The sequence below is a fragment of the Asterias rubens genome, chromosome 19 (assembly GCF_902459465.1).
Source record: "Asterias rubens chromosome 19, eAstRub1.3, whole genome shotgun sequence".
Classification (NCBI taxonomy): Eukaryota; Metazoa; Echinodermata; class Asteroidea; order Forcipulatida; family Asteriidae; genus Asterias; species Asterias rubens.
This window is the reverse complement of record NC_047080.1, coordinates 12,271,285-12,296,433: the sequence shown is the minus strand read 5'-3', so window position 1 is coordinate 12,296,433 and position 25,149 is coordinate 12,271,285. Positions and strand designations below refer to the sequence as shown.

General features: G+C 39.3%; 1 protein-coding gene across 2 annotated transcripts; it reads right to left on the bottom strand.

Annotated features, from left to right (window-relative positions):
- Window positions 1-8,092: 8,092 nt before the first annotated feature.
- Window positions 8,093-24,851, bottom strand: LOC117303085 (RB1-inducible coiled-coil protein 1-like). Of its 2 annotated transcripts, none has more exons than XM_033787158.1 (19): window positions 24,665-24,851; window positions 24,437-24,539; window positions 23,509-23,635; window positions 22,336-22,506; window positions 21,464-21,579; window positions 21,040-21,259; window positions 20,406-20,514; window positions 20,156-20,274; window positions 19,357-19,541; window positions 18,279-18,465; window positions 17,772-17,915; window positions 16,941-17,041; window positions 13,619-15,504; window positions 12,528-12,723; window positions 11,915-12,008; window positions 11,194-11,252; window positions 10,472-10,621; window positions 10,180-10,231; window positions 8,093-9,729 (listed from the first exon to the last, which is right to left on the bottom strand). In XM_033787158.1, exons 2-19 carry the CDS (start codon window positions 24,502-24,504, stop codon window positions 9,634-9,636), a joined length of 4,080 nt encoding a protein of 1,359 aa, XP_033643049.1. In that variant the 5' UTR covers window positions 24,505-24,539; window positions 24,665-24,851; the 3' UTR covers window positions 8,093-9,633. The 2 variants fall into 2 exon arrangements, with proteins under 2 accessions (XP_033643049.1, XP_033643050.1); XM_033787159.1 differs by having other exon boundaries at window positions 24,437-24,541; window positions 24,670-24,851.
- Between the last annotated feature and the right edge of the window lie 298 nt (window positions 24,852-25,149).

The window sequence follows — 25,149 nt, the reverse complement described above, 5'->3', positions numbered from 1 at the left end:
TCAGAACTGTTGATGACCAACAGTATGGATAAGCTTTATATAGAATGTGTTTTTCTCATTCTCTCTTAAAGGCAGGGTTACGGGTATACTTTTGATATTTTTGTCAAAGAATAGTATCTTCACTTGGTGTATCCAAATATTGGCATACAATATAAACTTTCTCAGATTCAAATGGTTGGTTGTAAAGTTACTTCGTTCTCTGCAAACAAATACATTACTTCACAAGTGTTGTATCTGACAATGTGTAATATCAACAGCTCTCCGGTGCTCTTTACCAAAGTATGTTTTTTAGTCTTTAATTTGTGAAGTATTTACCAAAAGTACACCCTGCCTTTAAGAGGTATTCATCCACAGTTGTATATTAAAATTGATGTGCATTATTGTTTTAGAAAGTGAGATCTCATTAATGTGTATTAGAATCTTTGGCAGTCCATGGTGAAGAGCGCCACCAAAAGTAACTTATCCAAAGACAGGTTTATTTATTTATTTAGGTACTCATTTCTACCGTTGGTGGTGGTGTCACACGACCGGGGTTACACCATCATACTTGGTTGTTAAGTTGATGTGAGTAGCGTGCAATATTTGTTTTGATAAACGTCATCCCTTCTCGAATGTTCAAAGAAGATGAATGAAGGCCCTCAAGCCCTCAAGATCCAATAAAAGATAATCCAGCAAAAACAATGTCCACAAACAAGGGATGCATCAGCCTACTCAATTTGCAAGTAGGTATGATTTAGTGTTAGGCCAATGGGATGATAGCAATGTGTTGTTTAGGCTGGCATTTTCTGGATCCATAGTTTGTCTAAAATTAAATGGGCTTTCTATTGCGATATTGTTATGGTTCACTGGGGGAAATTGTGTTCTTAATGAATAAAAAAAGAGGAAACTTTTTTTTTCTTTTAAAGACACTGGACATAACTGGTAATTGTCAAAGACCAGCCTTCTCACTTGGTGTATCTCAACATATGCATAAAACAAAAAAAAACTGTGAAAATTTGAGCTCAATTGGTCGTCGAGGTTGCGAGATAATAATGAAGAAAAAAAACACCCTCGTCAAACGAAGTTGTGTGCTTACAGATGCTTGATTGCGGGACCTCAAATTCTGAATCTGAGGTTTTAAAATCAAATTCGTGGAAAATTAGTTCTTTCTCAAAATCTACGTTACTTCAGACGAAGCCGTTTCTCACAATGTTTTATACTATCAACATCTCCCCATCACTTGTTACCAAGTAAGGTTTTATGCCAATAATTATTTTGAGTAATTACCAATAGTGTCCACTGCCTTTAAAGACCCTCTATTTAATAACTTTAAACAAAGATTTTGTTGGGGCGATTTCACTTCAGAAGGGTTAAATTTGCCCTGTGCTTATAATTGTTAACTTGAAAATACCCTCTCCAAGCCAAACTCTTGATGGTGTGTTTTATTGTGAAACTCAATATTTCATCAGGTTTATTTTTGTAGTTGATTTACACTTTACCACATCCTGAAATGTTATTGGCAAAACTATAAGTATGATTAGCTGTGTTGTGTGTATGAATAGAGGTCAAGATTTAGACAAAAGAAAAAAGTCATTATTTATTAAAGTATTGTCCCTTAAAACCTTCTGTGTATTGTTATTTATTGCAAGTTGATAGGTCAAGCAAAACTGTCTGCAGTGGCTCTAGAATGTCTACCAACTAATAACTGATTATAATTAATCATGGATCTGACTGTGCACTAGTCTTTTGTCAAGCCCTACGTGGCTTGCTGGAGCGCCGCGATCCCAAGCGACCGGAACGAGAGACTACGTACGCGAGTGACGACGCTTCGCGCGCGTGGTCTCCCATTCCAGTCGCTCCCCTGTTTACGCCACGAATGACTTGACAAAAGGGTAGCTGTGCACGGAATGGCAGACTGTTCATCCTCGTGATGAACGCCATACCGGATAGTAATTACCATAAAATTAACTGCAGGGAAATTGGATGCTTTGTAAATCGAGCTGCGGCGGCATGCAGTCAGTGGATACGGTCAGTCTAATCATGGAGGAATAATTTATTCCTCCATGGTCTAATGGAGCTATAAGCTCAATTTGGTTGTTGCTATTATTATAGCTGTGGTGTAAAATTTAAAATCATTGAAGAGATGTTTCTGTTGTTTCAGTTTTGTTATAAAATTTTACTCCAAATCAATCACCCTCCTTATAATGGTATCTCATGAAATGGCCGACTATGAAATGAAGACAAATTGGTACCTCGTTGGGTCCATTTGACAGTGCAAACGTCATTTTGTTTCCTTTGTATAGGGCCTGAAATAAAAATACAATAATTAATTTGATATTTATTTTTATGGTCCGCAAGGAAGGTTGCTTTTTATTGAAAAGGGATGCACAACTTTTAGATTAATATTGTAACAATTCAGATTCTCTTAAAGAAACAAGCATTTCGGGATATGCTAACAGCTAACTTCAAGTTCCTCATTGCACTTTTTGTCTTGTTATATAGCTTGGGTGGTTTTTATACAGGTAGGGCGATGGATGTTTACTTTATGAATCTTAGTACATAGACAACCAAATTAGCCTACACTGTATCTATTATTAGCAAACAATGTAGAAAAATTAATAAAATTGGAGAAAGTTGCATCCCATTACAAGGGCATTTTAGAACCAGTTGCAGTAAGAAAAATATAAGAATAAAACTATGCAGAACATGTAGAGTAGGAAATTCAAACTACAGGGTGTCTCAAAAAAACCTATACACTTTTGAAATGGCTGCCGAATAAAAACTATGATTCTGGGGGAAAGAGGTTTATATGTATGGATAGCTTATGGACTCAACTTTCATATGACACAAACAAATCCGAAAATAATTAATGATTACGAAAGCACCGCTGACTTTTGTGAAGGATAATGTGACAAATAGGTTGCACAGTAATTAGCCTTCTAGTTTGCGAGAGGTTAGTCCTTTAGAGCTAACAAAATTCACTCCAAGATGTCGGCTACTTATTCTTCGTGAGCGGTGCTCACCCAAGCATGGATTATTTTCGGACTTTTTGGTATCATATTAAAGTTGAATCCATAAGCTAACCATATACATCTAAACCTTTTCCCAAAGAATCATATATTTTCTATTCGACAGCCATTTCTAAAGTATATAGGCCTAGGTGTGTTTTTTTTTTTTAGACACACGATTGTTCAGATTAGCCTACATCATTAAAATGTGCCCCCAAAATGTCACACCTGCAGTTCAAAACAGGATTTGAAAATTTAAGGTGCTTGGTTATAAAATAGTAATATTTTGGTCATGATTTAATGATAACAATTCTCAAATTCAAAAATACATTCAGTGATGTATTAACTTTCAATCAGAGTCATTAGAAAAGTGGGAGAAAATGCTGTAAATAATGTCATTTTATACAATAGTCTCCCCGAGCGCAATTTGAAAAAATATTATTAGACACCAATATCAATGGGTTTTAACAATGGGTTTTTACATTCCAAAGAGGAACTAATGCGACATTTAAAAGCTCAATTTCAATGCCGTTTCAATCGAATACCAATATTCAGGAAGAATCTAAAACGTTTACTTTGATATCAACAAAAAAGGGTGAAATACAATGACATTTTTCCGCTTTAGCTGTAAATTTTCCACTTTTCATAAGGATTCTATTGGAAAACTAAAGTTCCCACACAAATTAATCTCACATTGGATTCCCCTTCTTTAAACAAAAGTGGATATTATATTTTATTATTATTTACAATGTATTCTTGGATGCTAAATAATATACAGCGATTTTAATTATTTTACAAAATGCATCAGCTCTGAGAAAAACTCTTAAATAATTTATAATATTCCCGTTTCGATATATTCTCAATATTGCAACAACCTGAAGTGTTCACCATGAAAGCTTCCCGTTACCATTTGCTAAATAGAACACAACATTATTATGACAAACCGTAGGCCTACTCGAACCCCGGTCGCCAAACATAACAGGTTGCAGATATTTTTTTCTTTTTTCTTTTTTCTTTTTTCTCGAAATACGATGACCGACCTTTAATACGTTTCCCATTAACATGATGGTTATGATAATATTTGGATAGACTCAAAACCATGTTGGCTGCGCTTATTATAGCTGTGTAAGCGAGGAGTGCCAATGTTGTACACAGCCATAATTATGAATATAATTCCCCGCTAACTCGTGAAATAAGCTTGACGTAAATGCGGAATTCACTTCTTCCATAAGCGCCGATTATTTGCTTAGGTAAGTAGAGCCATGAAATTTGGCCCCGCATAATTATGCCTGGCGCGCTCGTTCATTCTGATCCCCCCCCCCTACCCCCGGTTTGGAAAATACAGGATCCTCCCCTGGTGTGGGTCCACTGTAGCAGTGACACCTTTGTGATCCTCTCGGCTCCACATGGCATGTTTTTTGTTTTTTGTCATTTTTAAAGAATGCATGGAACTTCTTCGTTCACCAATGTATCAAACCGCACTTGTAAGCACTTTCTCCGTCACTTTATGCTCCGTTTTATCTTGGACTTTATCCTTCACATTTTCCTGCCCACCCGCTACAGGTTTCTTTCTCCCGCATGCCAGCTCCTTCAATCGCATCGCCGCAACATTCTTTGCTTCCATTAACTTCTGGTCGAAACCCTCCATCCTAACAAATGTGTTATAGTCATTGTCACATTGCTGTTCCTCGCTCTGTTTCTTGATGTACTTTACCATGAAGAGAGTGATGCTTGTAGCGTAGAATAGTAGAACAACTAAGATGTATAACATTGGATCCCCTGTATAGGTAGTGGTAGTCGTAGGGGATGTTGAATTGTTCAGTACAACATCAAGCATGGTGTCATTTATTGATGAACCATTTACTTGGTTGATACCTCCACCACCACACAACCATGCCACTAGATCACCAGCCATGGCTTGTTGATGACTTTTTGATTGTCCCCTGATCAATTTGAAAGCTATTAACGCGTGATGTAATGCAGTGTTGTTGTAAACACTCCAGTTTCATTCCTAAAACAATGTTATTAAGACAAGCAATAACTAAAGAGCTTTAATGTGCTGTTTGTGAGTTGCACTCTTCTCCAATATTCTCCTGACACATCATCCCCCACGATAGAGTGGCATCCTCGATGTTATGTCTTCTTTCCATTGGAAAATAATTACCATCTTTTCAAAGTGAATTGATGGATTTATGTTGACATCCATGAGAGAGCGATTAGTGAGTACAATTACACATAGACTATTAACACCATGCAGCGCTTTCCTTGTCACATCCCCAACGAGTAAATCTAAACCTAATAATCCAACATAAGAGATGCTGAGCACATACACAGAGAAACAACACTTGTGACGTCCGTAAATATATTGTTTCTCACAATCCTCCAACGCCACATACTGTGTATGTCAACATGAATACTAGGTAGTTATTATAATAAGAGATGGGTAGCCTCGCCATCTCTCCGTAAAGGACTGCCTCATTACGATCATATCCACCTGGCAGTGCTAGTTGTATGCATCATCCACACGTCGATTTGTTTCCACTCCTACGCGCGCACGATGAGGTTAACCGCGGGAAACCAGTTTCAACACTTGCATCACTGACCCGGACTCATGCGCACACTTCTCGTCCGTCACACACTGCTAGGACAGTCTCTCAGATACATAATGTTGATACATTCCTGTGCTTGTGATAGAGCCACGAGCATCTTTGAAATACCGGCTTATTATGTCAATTTACTGAATTTGATGCCGTGGTCGGTTCGTGGTTTGATCTAGTGCCCGGCTTGCAGCACTGCAGTATATCGTTACCACGTCACTCATTTAGTCCGATGTCTTTTATAGAATACGAAGAAGAGTGAACTATCATGTTATAGCATGCGCCTATATACGGTTTCAGCCACTTGAGAAAATAATTTATTTGCCATAGAATAATTAATATAATGTAGGCTTATTGTTCGCAGTACTAGTCGTTTGCATTATCAGTCCAGAATAACAACGCTCCTAGTGATCCCCATGTATGTTTTAACATGCCATTTTATTATTTTTGCATAAATGATTATATTACGGCTCTAGTGAGCCCAGCCAGCTAGATCAAAGCGATGCTATCCATTTCACCGACCTATATATTCTTAAGGTTGTATGTACGTGCTCGGTGTGAGCAAGAGAAAATGAGCAAGCAGTCTCAAATTGTCCAGATTCAAACATTTATTGAGTCATGAGTTTTTTATTCTGAATTACTATGGAAACATCAAATCAATCCCTGTCTAAAAGTTTCCTTCAAGATTGAAGACAAGGTCAAGGATTTTATGGAACACTTACGTGAATCAAGGGCCTCTCAGCGGGTCAAGAGTCTTCTATCTTAAAATCAGACTCACCTTCAAAACTTTGAAGCACTATAATTCGAAGCAAGAATTTTCAGTTTTAGAGGTAGACCCTAAACGGAGAAACATGGAGGTTCAACCTCCGTGGGAGAACATAAGCAGCAGGAGGACTATTATGCACTGGGCTCACGGCAGGCCTTAAGATTACCTTTGTTGTAAATCGGGCTCGTATAAGCGTTTTACTTGCCCAATACGTTTTAGTAGCCCATATTTAATATTTCATGTCTATGGTTTGCGGCTGTGTATTTCTACTTGCCAGGTTAAAGTTGTTCTTGTAGAGAACTGTCTTGCTAAAGTATCTTACTTTCTGATTAAACACCAAATGTTTCGTCTGCAAAGGAAGCAGACAAAGCGCAGTTTTTAGTAACCCTCTTGGCAAATTTTGAGATGGTGTTTGTAGCCGGTTTTACCAGACACGGTACACAGGGCTAGAGTTAAAGGTATCCGAGATAAGCCGTCGCTCAAATAGGGAATCGAACCGGGGTCCCAAAAGGTGAGACAGTGAAATAAATCACCACTAACTCCAGCATTTCCTTCCTCCATGCTTGGAACAAAACCATCCACTGCGACCCGCACTCATATAGACCCGCGAAATAGTACCCTAAACCATAGATCAGATTTATTTGGTCTCCAAAAAAAAATGCACTCATGTCATTTAACTGTGATGAGATGTACTAAATTAAATATAAGAGATAACCAGATTTCTCTGCAGCCCTGATCTACATCAGTATTTACCACCAAGCACCCGACCATCTAATAATCTCGCCCACATTATGTCTACACAGTCAAATAAACAGTGCATACATCAACGAATGCTTGTGTACACAGTTCCTTATTCACAAGCAATCAGGCATAGTTCCTTATTCGCAAGCCTTGAGCCCTGCATAATGAATTATTTCGCGTGACAGAAGCAGTCAACAGTCGAAGTAGTATGTTATTATTGCAGTGAAATAATTGATGCAGAGTGATGCATCAGTGGACAAGACCTATATCATGAAATAAAGCCCTTTCACACGAGAGCAATTAAACACGGGTCCCTTGCTTAATCTTAGCACGGCTATGAAATGTTACCAAATGCTCCTCGTGATCGACAATTATGTTTACCGCCCATAAAAGATGGCTAATTTCTAAAGAGACCTTAGTCCAAACATGGTTGTCTATTCACACGAAGTGCTATTTGTGTGAAAGGGGTATTTTATAGACCCAAGACATGACTTCCAAATCATCGTGGTCCTATTTTTAAAGGCAAAGTTTGAAACCGTTTGATTTTAATTCTAATGTACACAACACTGACAATTTCATTTCAAAAGTCCTGCTCTAGTAACATTTTCTTTGTTCAACCCCAAATTAATTTAAAATATTAAATTAAATAATGAATTAATATGCGAGGGTGAATTATGTATTGTTGCTTCGCTCTCTTTAGTCCCGTGCAGTTTGCTTTCTCTGTGGTAGACCATAAACAATCTATAAGCACAAGTCGCCTTCTTAATTGATTTAATTGATGTAACATAAAGCGTCTGGGGCAGGCTCTATATGCACGGAGGCTACCTCCATACTCTACTGAAGATAACCTTGGGTTAACTGTGTCTCAGTTGTTTTCATCTCTTGTTCAGCTTCTTCCATTTTCAGAGTGGGGATAATATTGAGATGGGGAGTACACCAGATCCACTAAATGAAAGAAACAAAACCATTTATATTGATACTATTAATGGTGCATTTATTGCACAACAATTTCAAAACAAATCTTCAAGTCACTACTGCCTCAATTAAGTTACATAACATCATCCTCTCAAAATGCAAATAACTGCATCCACAAATACTTTGTACCACACATCTTCATCCCTGTAATTCTATTTTCGGAAGAAAAACATTTTTTCTCAAAATATTTGTGGATGGTTATTGTCAGTCTGATAGCAGGTAAGTCTTTCTGATGCGCTATTTTATTTGTTTAGTGAAAGTCTACTTTGTCCTGCGATCAGTGGCCATCAAGGCCCTGAGTATAGTTGTGTCTTCTACATTTGTATATTGTAGGTGCTGGTGTGGATTCCACAAAGAGTTAAGACTGGTCTTATCTCAACTTAGGACTAGCCTTAAGTTTTTAATATCTCCTAGGACTAGTCCTAATTGAATAGTCCTAACTCTTCGTGAAATTGACCCTCGGACATTTTCGATTTGGTATCTACTTTGAGCATAATCGAAAGACCCTACAATTAATTCATACAGCCCATATGCTCAAGTGCCATCGTTTAATTATACCCCAATGAATCTTGGGAAACCGAGTACAATGTACAGTTATAAAATCACTCAAGCTTGGTGGCAGCAGACTTACAAAGTATATCAATTGTTTTTTGGAGACATGTGAATGCTCAGAACTATAAAAAATAAGATCAGTCTGCTGCCACCTAGTGTTCTCCCTAAACTGGGTTTTCTCATGGTCAGGAAATCGGCTTAAGAGCGTGGAAAGTAATGGGTTTCATTCCCATTTATTTCATTCATTTGGTTTGGTTCACAAGACTATTACAAAAGATACTGTGTATGCAGTGCATCACAAGCTACAGTTAAGAATACATTATGTGTCACCGATTTCCTTATTCCATCAAAGCTACCATAATAGACACTACCATTAAACCCTTTGGCTTCTGGCTTAAGGCTCACAGCTTCTGACTTTGCGGCTTACAGCTTCTAGGACAATAACCGATTCTGGGCTATGCAGTTACATGCAAAGATATTAAACAAACGGCCTGAAGAGGCTGAGCAAGCTTTCTGACATTCAGATTTGCAATGATGGAACATCCTTAAAGTCTTACACTATCACACTAAACATGCTGTAGTGGTCATTTGTACAGTATTTAGGTTATCATCTGACATAATGAAGGTTTATACTGGGTATACTATCTACAAAGTACATGCACATTTAAGGTATAAACGGGGTACACGAATGAGGTAAACTGGGTACATATTATTTCAGGTTAACTCCGAGTGTTTATCATTAGTCATACTTTTAACTCTGTGTCTGGCACAAAAGGCGATTTTTGATAACTTTGAAGTGAGGTTGATATGTAAATACCTAGGTCACAGCGCGACCATCTTGTATCTCTACCCTTTAACTCTTTGTACCCAAACCGAGGCTGGTACAAAAATAGTCTGGTTCCATTTTTTAAGTACTATTGCTACAACTAGAGTAGACAAGGTTCTGGACAAAGATTAGGTATGTGAATAAAACCCTGACATCAGTCCTATGCTTTACTGTAACAGATTCTCCAGATTAATTGGTCGTGCTTTGTTCTTGCTTAATATCGTATCTCTTAGCTTTAACACGGTAGAACTTGGTTCCTATGGCAACCTTGAAGCGATTATTTGCCTAGAAGTTTGAAAAAGAGAAGCAGCAGTCAGTAATCTGATAAAAACTCATTCAATTATAAATCCAAGATCTTTATAATCGGTTTGCAGTCACACGCCATAGAATGATTGATTGATTGATTGATTGATAGTGTTTTGCTGTATAGATTGTTCCCAGAGAAACTATGGAATTGTAAAAACTAAAGAGTTCAATATGAACTTGTCCGCTGTTTATCTACTGAATTTTGGGAGTTCTTTTAGAATAGAGCGATTGCAGCCGAGTTCATATCCCACTCTTGTCAATTTTGTCTTTATTCAACCCAAAATTACATTCACTATTGCCTGAGAATACTTTGCAATACAATTCTGCCCACAAATATTTCCTGCTGATAAGCTTCTATTTTTTTTGAATTAATGTGAAACAAGAAATAAAAGCTAGGGTTAAAAACAGCTTTTAAAATTAAGGGCTCACCTTTTTGGCTTGGCAGTACTCTTTGTCCGTAACTCTGCCGATAATCCACTGCCTGCAAACATGTACATACGGAAATAAAAGTCAATTTCAACACTAACCCTAAATGTTCAAAATCAAGAGAGGCAAAGCAAGTTTTTTTCTAGTCTTTTAAGTTAATAAATCTTCTACTCTACAGTGCATTTAAGAGATGGGTTTCATGACTGGAGTCGAATACAGTACAATGTGATCACTCATGAAGAGTGTGGCTTTATCATTTCAGTTGGTACTCCTTGGACAATGGAAGAGAGTTTACCTCTTAGGACCATCGGATGCTTGATGCTTCAGATCAAGACCTGACAGTGACTCGGAGTGGACGAAGTAAAGAGTCGGTTCAATACTGAACACCACGTAGTTATCTCTAGGCTCCTCAAAGAAGATGAGAACCAAGTCTCCAACGCTGATGCTAAGAGGTAAGACAATAAGAAAGAATTCATAATAATAATAATATTTATTTGGGCAAACACATTCACAAGCACATGCACACATTAAAAATATTTAAGAAAACAAAGTAAAACAACGATGGGGTGCCCAGGAGAGCATTAAAGTTAAAAAAATAACTATCCGCAAAAGGCGTATGTCTCCTGAATTATGGTTGAACAAAGAAAACTTGACTAGGGTGGGACTAGCAATCACCGGATTAACGTGCTATCAACGGAGCTATGTAGCTATAATGTTGGTGGTCTCCCTATTATTTGTCAATATCTTTTGTTGGTCGGTTCACATCCCGCTCTAGTCACTCACTATGGTGGACTTTGTAGTAGGTCTGATACAATAATGAATCATCAGACCTGGTCATGACTTGAACAGTTTTCATAAGTCTTTCTTTTTTTAGATAGTCATGAACATTTATTAAGTTTTCAAAACTTTCTCAATGATGTGTATTTGTTCTGTCCTAGTTATAGAGAGAAACATAAACTTTACTTGGCCTTGGGATTTGAATTATTCTTGGAGAGATCTTCTGGTTTTTACACTTACTCAATAATGGATATTTTCTCTGTCCTTGTCGAAGAATTTGATGAAACCCGTAGCTGCATCTGATGAACAAAAAACAACACTTCATTAAAACCAATCTTCACGTAAATTAAACCACCTATTTGAATACACTTATCTTAAAAACAAACGGGGAGTATTTATCGAGAACAACTGACAGTCAGAAGAATGGTCCATCATCCTCATCATCAGGACCCAATTTCCTAGAGCTGCTAAGCACAAAAATTTGCTTAGCATGATATTCCTTCCTTGATAAAAACGGGATTACCAACCAAATTTGTTGCATATTGCTTGTTACTGGTTTTCAGCTGTTGTTTGCTCATCCTGAAAATCATGTGGAAACTTGGTTGGTAATCCTGTGTTTATCGATGCAGAAATTTCATGCTAAGCAATTTGTTGTGCTTAGCAGCTCTATAAAATTTGGCCCTGATCAAGCATTTACTATTATAAAGTATTATGCACACAAAGAGTTGACCCTCCTCCTCTTCTTATTATTCTCCAAAAACTTGTAATCTATAGTCAATATCTGTCACTCAAAACCACAGTGGATTGTATTGAATGGTTAGACAGTAGGAGGGTTGACAGTGTACTGTATAGATACCTTCGCCACATGATATCTTATTTCAGACTAACATACACATCACAGAGAGTAGAGACTGGTCAGACAGTCAGAGATTGTTTAAGTCAATATCAAGACTGTTTTTACCACTTGATGTTTGAGAGCACTGCACTCCTGTTCCTTTGACCTCAGTAAGGCTTGAAGCCTGCCCTCTGTAGCCGATTTTGTCACCATTGTATCACTGGAAAAGACACCCAAAACATTTTCAAATAATATCAGTTTGTGGCATGTCTTGAAAGAGCAGTTGAGAGCACTGGGGTCGATTTCACAAAGACTAGTCTTATCTCGAGTGTCCTAACTCGGACGAGTTACTCGTCCTAACTTAGGACTAGCCATAAGTTTTGAATATCTACTAGAACTAGTCCTAAGTTGGGACTAGTCTTAACTCTTTGTGAAATCGACCCCTGGACTCAAGCTCTGGTGTTTCTGATTTAGCAGAGTGTGGGTATGAGTCCCAGTCTTGGCACTTCTGTCCTTGAGCAAGATTCTTTACCATATATGCTTCGTCCTTTGGATGGGACATTAATCCATTGGTCCAGTTTACTAAGATTGGTAGTGCATGTAAAATAACCCAGAACACTAATCATGGAAGAGTAGGCCTGGGGTTGACCCCTGTTTTTCTGGTTCAATAATTATATGATCAACATCTGGGCTTCTAAAACTTGCTTGTGGCCAGAGTTGAAGCTCCGACATATCTCACCATTCACTGGAGACAAGTAACTGGGCAGGGCCTGCAACAGAAGCAGCATCCAATCTCTGCTGAAGCTCAGTCAGTTGGGCTTCCTTTCTGAAAACATCAACTTTAAGCTCCTTCTCAGATTGTCTTGCTTGGTGCAGGGCTTTGGTCAGCTCGGATTCAATGTCCCCTTTATCTGTTAGAAGCTTCTCTATAGTATCTGTCAATATGTAAAAGCAGTTAAAGGTCATGGATCTGCATGGCAAGATGCCGAGTGCAAGAACTGTCAAGTAAACCCACGCTGGCATTGGATTAATATTTAACAGAGACAAATGGGTAACCTTCTATGGGTAAATCTTACCTGTGTCTGTACTTGGATTATTTAACATCGGTAAACTAACCGAGACGATGGTAAAACAAACTGACTGACTAAATATAAACACACGAGGGCGCTACACAGTGACCTTTTACTTGATGTGACAAAATACGACCTAGCTTGTAAAATGGGTGAAGATAAGCACAGGTTACTAAGAGTAGCAAGTCATGGGGCGATAGGTCTTTTTTCCATGCTGGACCCACACTCTGGAATGACTTGCCTCTACAAATCCGCAATATTTCTAACATCAATACTTTCAAGGTTAAGTTGAAAACCACTTTGTTTAATCTCGCCTATATATAACTGGTCTATTTGTCTTATTTTCCTTGCTGTGTGTGGTTCCCCCTCTTGTGCACCTTGAGCACCTCATTTTGGTGGATTTTGGCGCCCTATAAATATTATTTATTATTATTACTCCCAAGGTAGCTGAGATGGTTTAAGGAATGAAATAAATGACCCACTGACCAGGGATAATGATGTTGGAGCACCATCAGTGTCACTGAGTGGCGGATATGAATGCCACTATTTTCATTATTAGAACTGAGTAACAAAAAGGATCCGAGTGAGAGTTAAAGAAAACACCGAGTGCCTCATTTTTATGAAACTGGGGGACATGATCTTCCATGACAACTTGACTTATTGCCTGTTCGAAGCACTCTCACAACGCAAAATGAGACTAGGTATTTACATTCGCTCCCATCCACTCACAAACTCACAGTATCTGTTTACCAAATCATACCTTGGTTTCGATTTTGATGTTCCGATAGCTTCGCTACTTTCCTCCTGAGTTCTTCGATAGTCTTATCCTTCTGGACCGCCACTCTGGAAACCGCTTCATTAAATGCCTGCTGGCGCTCTGCCACCATGCCAACCTGCTCCCGGTCTAAAGTTTTCATAACAGAGCTACTCATTTGTGCAACATCTCCAAGTTGCTCATCGCTTTCTTGTTTCCCTTCAGATGTTTCCGAGACACTGCGAGTACACGTGGTGAAAGATTCTTCCATTTCCGTCATTCTAAGATGACTTGATTCAATCAGCTGTTCATGGAGAATGCGGACAGAGCGTAACTCTTGTTTAACATCCTCCGAAGTTTCATCATGGATCTCCTTGATTTGTAAAAGCTTATTTTGAAGTTCTTTGCACAGCAGTTGGACTTTATCCCGATGATTTGATTCCAATCTCATCTTAAGATCATGCAGTTCATCTTCCTTGGCTTTGTTTAAGGATTGCATTAACTCCTCACAAGCAGCATCCATTTTGAGTTCTGTGGTCTTTCTAAATTCAGCCAGCTCGTCCAGCTGTGTGTCTTGGAGATGACGCTGCTTGACATCCAGCTCTTGGTTGTGTTTCTCCTTCAGCTCTGTTCTCAAAGCATTTAGAGCTTGCTCTTTCTCTGCTGCCAGATGATTCTGAAGCATCGTAACTTCCTCCTCCGCAGTTTCTCTCATCATCCGTATAGCATCTTCATTTTCTTTGACAGTGTTCTGGAGCTCCTGGATATCCTTTTCTGATTTACTCTTGACGACGATCAACTTTTCTTTCTGCTGCTCTTCTAGTTGGGATCGTAACTCCTGCAACTCCTGACAACTTCTTTCTTTCAGTGTGGAAAGCTCTGCTTCTTTCTCTGTTAATAGTTCCCCTGCATCATGAAGCTCTCGTCTGCACAATTCAACCTCTTCCTTGGCTCTCTCCAGGTCTTGTATTAAGTCATTACATTTAGTATCTGATTGCACTTGTAGAAGTTCCACTGCTTCGCTTACTGCAGCCTCTTCTCTTTCTTTGACGAGGGATTGTACCTTGCCGCAAAAACTTTTAACGGAAGAAACGCTTGTGAGAATTGTTTCATGGAATGCACGCTGATCAAGCTTTACAGCAGTTCTCATTTCAGTAAGATCTGATTTGAGTTTGTGGACAGAGGTTTCTATTTTGGGGATAATGGACTTCATTCCTGTCTGAGAAATCCTCAACTGATCTGCATACAAGCTCCTCTCATCTTTAATTGATGCTAACTTTAACTCCGCTTTCTCCAACTGATCCTGAATCTCTTTAATTTGATGTTGACTCTCCTCTAAGGATGCTTCTCTTTCTTGAATAGTTTCCTGAAGTATTGTGACCTTCTCAACAAACTCTGAAACTGAGTTGTCTTTAATAGGATGCTTAGATAGTGAATCCGTGTCATCTAAGGGGCTCGTTACAGCCGAGTAAAAATTCCCTTCAGGCGCCGTCAGCAACGACGCAAAGGGTGTCTCCCCTTGGGTAGACATGTCCAGAGGACTCAGTTCTAAGTCTGGAGTGGTGGCCGCTGAAACAAAACTGTCAACATGCCGAAATGACAAGGATTGAAGAGTTTCTGGAACGGCGATTCTGTTACTACTTGAATCTATGGATGACAGTTCTACTCCTGCTGGGAGAGAGTTTGGTCTCAGCATGTTGCCGTCTGGAGTTGTACGATCTGTGGTCGAGATCTTTGCATCATCACTTTGTGTTCCTTCGGTCTCAATGGATCTCAGTTCTTCTATTCCTTGTATGTTTAAACTGGTCTGTGTTTGTTCATCAGAGAGAGCTGGTAATAACGCCTTAGATAGGGCACATTCAGAACCCAAGTCTGTCTGCTCAGCTGGCAGCCTGTAAGAATAAAACAATTAGAAAATCAGCAAATAATAATAATAATATTGAACCTTGCCAGTGCACACCGTCTGTCAACAAGCCATTTTGAGATACGATGGACACATTACTATAACACGTTTTGGTTTGGGTAAACTTGTCTGTATACACCTAAACCAAACAGTGCACTCCTGTAGTGGCCACCGTACCTCTACAAGGCTTATGATGACAATCCTGGCGCAAATGAACCGGCAAGACCTCCTCACATCTCACTGCTCTACCTCCATATTTGAAGAGACTCTTGTCCAAATGTGTCACTCGCTGTTCTTTGTCTTTCTAATTAGAATGTAATTGATGAAGTTTAACTCGACTCTATTAGTGCATAATTTGTTTACTTAATCCTACTCTCGATTACTATTTCTGGTGAGCTGGCCAACCATTTAACTACATGGGTTGTGTATGGTAGTACAACTATGTACAGAACTAACTGTGTACATATTTGTACTGTGTATACTGTATGACATGAAACCATAATGCATACTCGCACAGTTAATCTATCATTCAAATTCTTTGTGGATGATATTGAATGGCACGACAGTAGGAGGGTTGACTTTGTACTATGAAGATGCATTCATCACGTGTTATCATACTGCAGGATGGCATAGTTTATCTATCCTTCAAAACCTTAGTGGATTATATTGAATGGTCAGACAGTAAGAGGGTCAACTGTGTACTGTGAAGATGCATTCACCACTTGTTATCATACTGCAGGATGGCATAGTTTATCTATCCTTCAAAACCTTAGTGGATTATATTGAATGGTCAGACAGTAAGAGGGTCAACTGTGTACTGTGAAGATGCATTCACCACTTGTTATCATACTGCAGGATGGCATAGTTTACCTATCCTTTAAAACCTAAGTGGATGATATTGAATGGTCAGACAGTAGGAGGGTTGACTGTGTACTGTGAAGATGCATTCATCACTTGTTATCATACTGCAGGCTGGCATAGTTTATCTATCCTTCAAAACCTTAGTGGATTATATTGAATGGTCAGACAGTAAGAGGGTCAACTGTGTACTGTGAAGATGCATTCACCAGATGATGTCATACCGTAATCTGACATAGTTCATCTATCCTTCAAAACCTTAGTGGATTATATTGAATGGTCAGACAGTAAGAGGGTCAACTGTGTACTGTGAAGATGCATTCACCAGGTGATGTCATACGGCAATCTGACATAGTTCATCTATCCTTCAAAACCTTAGTGGATTATATTGAATGGTCAGACAGTAAGAGGGTCAACTGTGTACTGTGAAGATGCATTCACCAGATGATGTCATACGAAAATCTGACATAGTTCATCTATCCTTCAAAACCGATTGATACTGAATGGTAAAAGAGTACATTACTGAACTTATTGCAGTTTCCGTTTAACATGCAAGAGAGAACCTACTTAAGGATGTGTGCTAATTCTGGAAGTTTCTCTCTCAAGCTGGTGATATCAGCATCTTTGATCTCAGGAAGCTGGGTGTCAAAGTCTTCTGGTTGTGTAGTCTGAAAAAAATGAAGAAGACAAAATTGACCTTAATATAAATATGATGTCATTGGACTTTGGAAGGGCCCGCTTTGTTGAGGTTAAAAGATGAGTTGTCATCTGCCCACATTAAGCCTTGAGTGAACAAGCATCGTAACTATTTCATCACTGTAGTGTCATCATCTCAACTGTCACATGACATCATTGCATAATGCCAAGACACAAACTGACGTCTCAAGTGGATAATCACTACTTGTAATAACATGGTTAGGTTATTGGAGTATTAAGGCACTCAAGGCGCTGAGCAAAGAGAGACATTTTTTAAAACAGGTTTTGAAGTTTTTATGAATTCTGAGACTAATTTCTTGTAGCACCATACAAGGTAATGACGCACATTCAGTAACGACTGCCAGAAACACAAGGGCGAACCCTTTCTCTTAACGAAAAATGTACTGGGTTCTTGTACTTGCGTTACACAACACACAGAACAAAGGGCTTTACTTCCCATCTGAAGGACGATGTAATAACGGTTAAGTGTCTTGTTTATGGATCGAAGTGTCACAACTGTGACTCAAACCCATACTCAGCTTATCAATAACACCCAAAGCTTAAATCCGGCGTGTTTGACCACGCCACCCCACAAATATGGGAAAACAGTGATGTAAAACAGGTATACAGGGGTTTTAGATCAAAGGGCTACGGGTAACAATTGAGAGGAAAGTGATGAACACAAACTGAAATTTTACTTACAGCAAAAGTAGGTGGGACTTCCCCAACCAGGCCTGGGAAGAGCACATTGAGAAAGTGGCGTTCCATACTTGAAGCAAAATTTCTCCTTTTGGCCATCTCTGACTGGTGGCTTGCTAAGGACGTATCGCAAACTTGTCCAGCCCACTGATAGAACATTGAATAAATAATGGCACTGTGTTTAACCGAGGGTGAATCAAGGGAGTATCGTATAAGAGCAGCTTATTGCCCGAGACCTCAAGACTGAGTGGAAACTGGGTCAGGGTTTTCAACCAAGGCCATGGAACTTCAGAAATACATTTCAGCACATTTTCTTTTAGTTGAGAGTTGAGACGTCGACAAATGTAAAAGAATAATCTGGACATTTATCAAAAGATATTAAGATAGCTTTTATTTCTTGGGAAGATATCTTCCATAAAAGTAACTATTTTATTTTAGGTTTTAAAGGTTTAAACAATTGAACGAATAGCCTAACATGTTGTATTGTAAATAAAATAGCAAGAAACTTACAGCAGTGAAGTGACTAGAATACAGTCTCCTTCGATACACCTCTACAATGGCAGAAGCGTACAGCTTGGGGGCAGCATACACTTGGCGGACAATCTCAAGACGCTTTCTAAGACGTTTAAGGTTCTCATGATAGACTAGCATCTTACTATGGACAGCACTTATCTGCTGCTCTACATACATGATCCATCTGAAGAGCAAGTTTGGCACAGACAAAAATCAGCATAAACAGACAGGTCAAGTCATTAACATACCGAGTCTAATACTTGTTGTTGTTAGTTGCTTTTACTGTGTGCTTTCTGAGTCTCTCTTTCTCTATTCATGTATTTCCACTTCACTGCTTATGTTACAGTTGTTTATGGTTTATGGTTTATTTATTCAAAAATGCCATCGCAGCATACCGCTGAATTGCGGCATAATTTACAATAATTAAAAAATATAACATTAGTTATTAAAAAGCTTTACAGTTGGTAACCTGTTCATGTTTGTTGTGTTGTCATGTAGCCTTCAAGAAAGACTCTGCTATGGTTGAAACGTCAGGCCATTAACTATTCTTTTGCATTTATACCATAGGTCCTTTTGGTTGGTAAGCACTTTGCAAAGGCTAATTCTATTTTCTCACTTTTTGTTGTTGTAACAAGACATTGTTTTTGATACACCAAGGAAGCTTCACAGAGTCAAAGCTTCCATGCAGCAGAGAATGCTGTGTTTGTAGTTATCAGTGTATACTTACTTGGAGGCAGGTCATTTCATTTTAGTTGTATGGCAAATATCAGCTTCCTCATCAGGGTTTAATTTCAAGGCTCAACATACCGCCGAATTCTGCACTTACAATCATCATTCTACGCTTGCACAGCAAGTGCCCAATTTCTGCGCTAGCTGTGTAAGCGTAGATTGCCTAGTAACCTGGAGGACGCAAACGCACAAACCAAAATTCCCCGCTAACCCATGAAATACGCATGACGTTAGCAAAGAATTTCCTGCTTCCGTAAGCGTTGATTCTTTGCTCACGATAAGCAGAGCCATGAAATTTGACCCTGTTGATCTTGTTAATGTTTTACATGTTTCTCTGGCCCTTTACCTTAGTCGGACGTGAAGGTTATGACAGAGTTCCTCCTTCGCGGCCTGGCAACGTCGACTTATCTCAACAAGTTGGCAGTGTTTCTTGTACATTACAGTCAGTTGCTGCTGGTGACTCTTGCAAAGATCCGGTAGTACGGACGTGTCGTTCAAGTTACTGGCTCGAGTCTGATTCTGTACCATCCCCTGATTAGAAAGCATACAAACTAAAACATTACCTGGTTCCACCTTCAAAGAAAACCCTGCAGAATCAGAATGAAATTACTGGATTATCTCAGTAAATTATCTTACATGCAAGTAGATAAAACGCTACAATTGTATCAACACTACAAAAGGATAAAGACAGGTACTGTTCTTTGATTCAGTGGATAGACATGCAAAGAACCACAGACACCAGACTGATATTACACACACGAGCAAGTGTTATATGTAAGTAACTACACTTGGTGCGGCTCGATTAACTTCCCCGAGTCGACCCCAGTCTGTCCCCGGTACATTCGAATAGCTTTGATGTCATTCCAGGGGCTCACCCAGGTCAGTCCCCAGTGCCCTGCTTGGGGAACGGGTCACTTAGGGCTGGCCCGAGGTGCATGACGTTACCATGAGATGGTGAGTGATCGTTCGATTAGCTCTTGTCAGGGGCTCACCCAAGGGGTCAACCAAGGAAAGCTAATCGAACGCACCCACTGTAGGTCATGCAAGGTCAAAGGTACATTTGGCAGAAAACTTGCAGGTTGTAAAGGTCAGTATCTGGAAGGGCCTGGGCCTTGAGGTGTAATGTCAGATAGTCGGGCTTATACCTGTGCCATCTCAGCTTGTTCTTGTAAGACCTTCTGTGCGTTGGTGAGGAGTTGCTCCAAACCAAACAACCTCTCTCCCAGACCTTTAACCTCCTTCATGCTCCCATTGTTTACATCACCTGTTGACAGTAGCAACAAAACAAAGACATTCTAATAAAAAGAAATTCTGCTTACCAGAAAGTTGTTTAAGCACTATTTTCTGCATAAGGTGCTCTATAAAATCATCATTAACAGATTTGTCTAAACTTACCCAGAGTTTTGTTGATTTCTGTTGACATAGCATCAAGAACCTGTTGATTGAACTGGTCAAGGCTCTTTGTACACTGCTGTGCCATTTGCTCAAGTGTGCTTCGTTGGTCCTGTAGTAAGTAGGGGGAGAGATCGGTGTATCTTCTTAGTGTAACAAGGTTCGGGGACAAGGCTGTAACTCAGTTTGTAAACAAGGTCAGAACTTAGTTCGGCACAGGGTTGCCACTTAAGTTTGGGAGAGGTTGTAACTCAGGTAAACAAGGTCGTCAATCAGACTTGGAACAATATTCTAACTCAGTTTGTAAACAAAGTGTGAACTCAGTTTGTAAACAAGATTATAACTCAGTTTGTAAACAAGGTTGGAACTCAGTTTGTAAACAATATTCTAACTCAGTTTGTAAACAAGGTTGGAACTCAGTTTGTAAACAAGGTTGGAACTCGGCTGGTAAACAATATTCTAACTCAGTTTGTAAACAAGGTTGGAATTCGGTTTGTAAACAAGGTTGAAATTCAGTTTGTAAACAAGATTGGAACTCAGTTTGTAAACAAGTGTGTAGCCCACTTGGGGTGGGTGTGTAGTTTAAGGGTATTCTGTTAATCTTTCTTTGACTAATCTTTCTTTCTTGTCACCATACCTGACTACTAATCCACTGCATTAATGAGACAGTGCTACCGTCTTGTAATATCTCCTTGTTAATAATACAGCTCTCCTCTACTAAGCAAGGCAGTAGTGGTGTCTTCTCTAGAAGAATCAGTATTTCTTCAAACTCCGTCAGCTGGAGCAAAAGCTGAGGTCGATCTGCAAGGAATTCTTTCATGCTCTGCTTGAATGCGACAGCACGTTGCTCAAAAGCACTGCAAAAAATGAGCAACATCTTTGTAAATAACTCATGGTCAACTTGCTTGCATCTCTCTTGCGCAAGGCGTGTGTTCTAGATAGACAAGCCTCGTTTGGGACAAAACTTGCATAAAACAAAATTTTGAATACAAAAAATCTGATCGATACACTTTTGCGGACGAACAAGAAAGTAAACAAACTACTGCAATTTAGACTTGTACCTTGTAATATCTTCGAGATTAGCCACAACTGCCATCCATCCTTGTTGTTGTAGATGTTGATCATGTACAAGACCCTCGCACAATCGGAGATTCTCCTTGGCAAGATCATGGAATTGCTATCAGTGAGAAGCAAAATATCATACACAAAGTTCAGGCTCACTCCAATAATAGCTGTATTATTCAGCAGTGGTTTTAACACATGTAACAAGACATAACAGCCTTAGAATATTTTGTCCTTTGATAAGACTCTATGACTAAACCCCATGCAAACTAAAAAATGTAGAAAATATTGGTGTTGCATTCCCAAATCACAACACCCATCAGAATCATGTTGGTTTTTATTTGGTTGGACTGAGGATTGAACTAGTAAACTTGGTTTATACATGAAATTAGGCATACCACCATATCCATAGTCCAATAGTTTGGTGTTGAGTTACTGTAGGGTGTTGAACTGAGGACTGCACTTGTAAACTGATTGTGCTTTACATGGGCTCAGCCAAACCACCATAATCAGAGTCCAACAGTTTGGGTGCTGAGTTACCGTATGGTGTTGGGTTTTGTGAGAGTGAGGAAGGATACTTGTATGTAAATCACTCATGGGATCAGGCATACCACCATAATCAGAATCCAACAGTCTGGCTGCTGAGTTACCATAATGGTGTTGGGTTTTGTTAGAATGAGGAAGGATCCTAGTAAATCACTCATGGGATCAGGCAAAACTCCATAATCAGAGTCCAACAGTTTGGTGTTGAGTTACTGAATGGTGTTGGAAATCACTCAAGTGACTTTTAATCAATGTATTTCAAGCCAAATCTTGTGAAATGTTAACAATTTTGTGATTGTCCCGTGTTAGCCAGACTCTACATGTTTACCAGGGCTAGTTGAGTACGTGCCACGACAGCACTGTAGCTATGAGGAAGGTTCTTCAAGCCTTCAACTTGTAATCTGAGTTTCTCCTCACTGCTCTGTTGTGTGATAGATGTTATAGGTGGGATCGCTGCTTCAATGGTGCCCTTACTAAACAAAAAGATCGGATTGGTATCCTATAAGGGATTTAAAGACATGGTACATAATTAGTCAAAATAAACAACTTTTTCCTCACCACTTCACATCTGATGACATCTGTTTTTATTTTTTTATACTTTTTAAAAAAGTTTCTTTGTAATAGCGCCCTGAGCACTTTTGTGGATATGTGCGCTCTATAAATCTTTGTTATAATTATTATTATTAGATGTTTTTTACAGACTAAAGGCCCGGTCCCACTGCAGCGATAACGAGAACGATAACGACGCCAAGAGAACGCATTCTATTGGTTGAATGAGCGTGTGCGTATTTTGCGTGAAGCAATTCAACCAATAGAACGCGTTCTCTTTGCGTCGTGATCGTTATTGTTCTCGTTATCGCTGCAGTGGGACCGGGCCTTTAGGCCTATGGTGAAATTTTTTAGTGCCAAAACAATTTTAAATTTTCCTTCAATTTTTGCAGACATAATGGCAGTTGGCGTTTTTACCCACCCCGCCCTTCCAGTGTTTTGAGGCAGACCTACATGTACTGTGGTATACAAACATGGCATACAAGAATGGACAGGCTGCCACTGTTACAAACATGGCATACAAGAATGGACAGGCTGCCACTGTTACAAACATGGCATACAAGAATGGACAGGCTGCCACTGTTACAAACATGGCATACAAGAATGGACAGGCTGCCACTGTTCGTCATTATATTCAGCTCAACGAGAGGTAAGTCAGAGCGATAAGCATTCCATCATTTTCTACAGAGCATGCCTACTACTAAATGTTCTCATATTGCACAACCTCCTGAATGAGAATTTAGGCCTACAGGTCTGGTATTCACAGAGGTAATCAAGGCGATGGCCTTGTTGCACCCTGGACTTTTTGTGCCCTTGAAATGCTCCAATAGAAATTTACAATTTCCTCAACGAGGACCTTTACAAGGATGTCATGGTGCCCTTGCCCTTTCAAAAACGCAGCATAAAGGCCTGGGCCTATTTAAGATTAAGGATCAAGTTGAGATGAATTTACCGTTCCAGCACTGTAGCTACAGACTCTGATGTGAGGGTCAAGACTCTGACCTCCGCTAATCAGAAGGACTTGTTTGTCCACAGGGAGCTGATACTCTAACGCCAAGGTCTCCTGCAGCCTCTGTACACTGTCATATCAAGAAAGAAAACAAACAAATCGTCAAATCAACTCATTGACTTTCCTACTGTCTTAACATTCAACATACACTACAGTTAATTTCAGACACAAATGCAAACCTACAATAGATCATTAGATGGATTGCAGTACGCGTCATTATCCGCCATCTTTGAGGTATTTACAAGTGAAAAGTGCATGCACGTATGCGCTGCGCGTGACTCTTGTGTACTTTACATATGAGTCCATCAAAGATGCCGGTCAATATGTAATTGTAATGTTGTGAGTGCATCCACACAGAGCATTTAAACAGTACATACACACAGCTCTATGCTATCTTCTTTATGGACATTCCTTACATGTATTACACGTGTGAAAACACTCTTTAAGCGTTACACTTTACAGGGCTCAAATTTAGGGGGAAATCCACAAGATCACCAGACTTGTCCTGTCTTCAGTTTACCACCATACCAGCCCGACATATCACTAGACTCGATCTGGCGATCCAGTGTCAAATTTGGGAGCATTACAGACTGTACCTGTAATCTGTATACAAACATGATAGACGTTTAACAAAATGTTTGTATGAGAGAGATTGGTTGTTGCCAGCTTGGCGTTTATATTCCCCTGTGATGTGGGAGTTTGCCAAGTTCCCTTGACAGGAAGATCATCTAAACAAACAAACACACATGACCAAGTCAAGTATGTAATCGAGAAAAAGCAGACGTGACATTAACTAAAAAGTGTCAGCATGGTCAGGAACAATTATCCGCCTTAGCTAGCAGTCAGTTCAATTAATTAAACAACTATGTACCTTTCCATGGTTAATGCCATGTCCAGTGTCAGCATAGACCCAGTGTTTACCATAAACACGTACAGCATGTTGTCCTTTCAAAATAGAGCAGTATTTGGAAAACCTGCAAAAACATGTGATAATTTTAATATAAATTATATATATAAATATAGTGAGTAACTTTGAACTTTGAATGAACAAATAATACAAAAATAAACAAAATCAAAACGAAATCGTAACTTACGGTACCTATAATAAGAAACACAACATGTCGAAGAACGGAGAATATAGCATGTGAGAATCTGACGAAATGCAGTTTATTGCGTGGCTACTCAGATAAGATCAAATGACTCATTTAGTAAGCAACTTTGACGTTTAAGGGGTCCACAGTTTACAGGGCAAAAGTGACTTTGCAGTGGCAGGATTACTGTGCAATTATTTTGTTATGAACTGCCATTATGTTCGGGTTCCGATTTAGCATGTCGTTATTATCTGCTTAACAACACTGGGTACCAGTCTGGAGATTTTTCATTCATCTTGTCAAGCGCGCCCTCTGTTGAAATTTACTTATTCAACTACATGCAGGGTTTTCTGTTTTCGGAAACAAGTGTTGAACAAAGCGGTTTGTGAGAGTGGGATGTGAACCCGCGACCACTGGTTCATACTGCACTATCTTGACCAAATGTTTGCGGTCTCCCTATTTTTGTCAATAATCTTCCCCGAAGGCGCAAGTC

Coding starts and splice junctions, on each gene's coding strand:
- LOC117303085 (XM_033787158.1), bottom strand. CDS start 24,504: ATGCTGTACGTGTTTATGGTAAACACTGGGTCTATGCTGACACTGGAC. Junction 21,260..21,463: donor AATCTCGAAGATATTACAAG/GTACAAGTCTAA, acceptor CATTTTTTGCAG/TGCTTTTGAGCAACGTGCTG. Junction 12,009..12,527: donor TTACTTGTCTCCAGTGAATG/GTGAGATATGTC, acceptor TGTCTTTTCCAG/TGATACAATGGTGACAAAAT.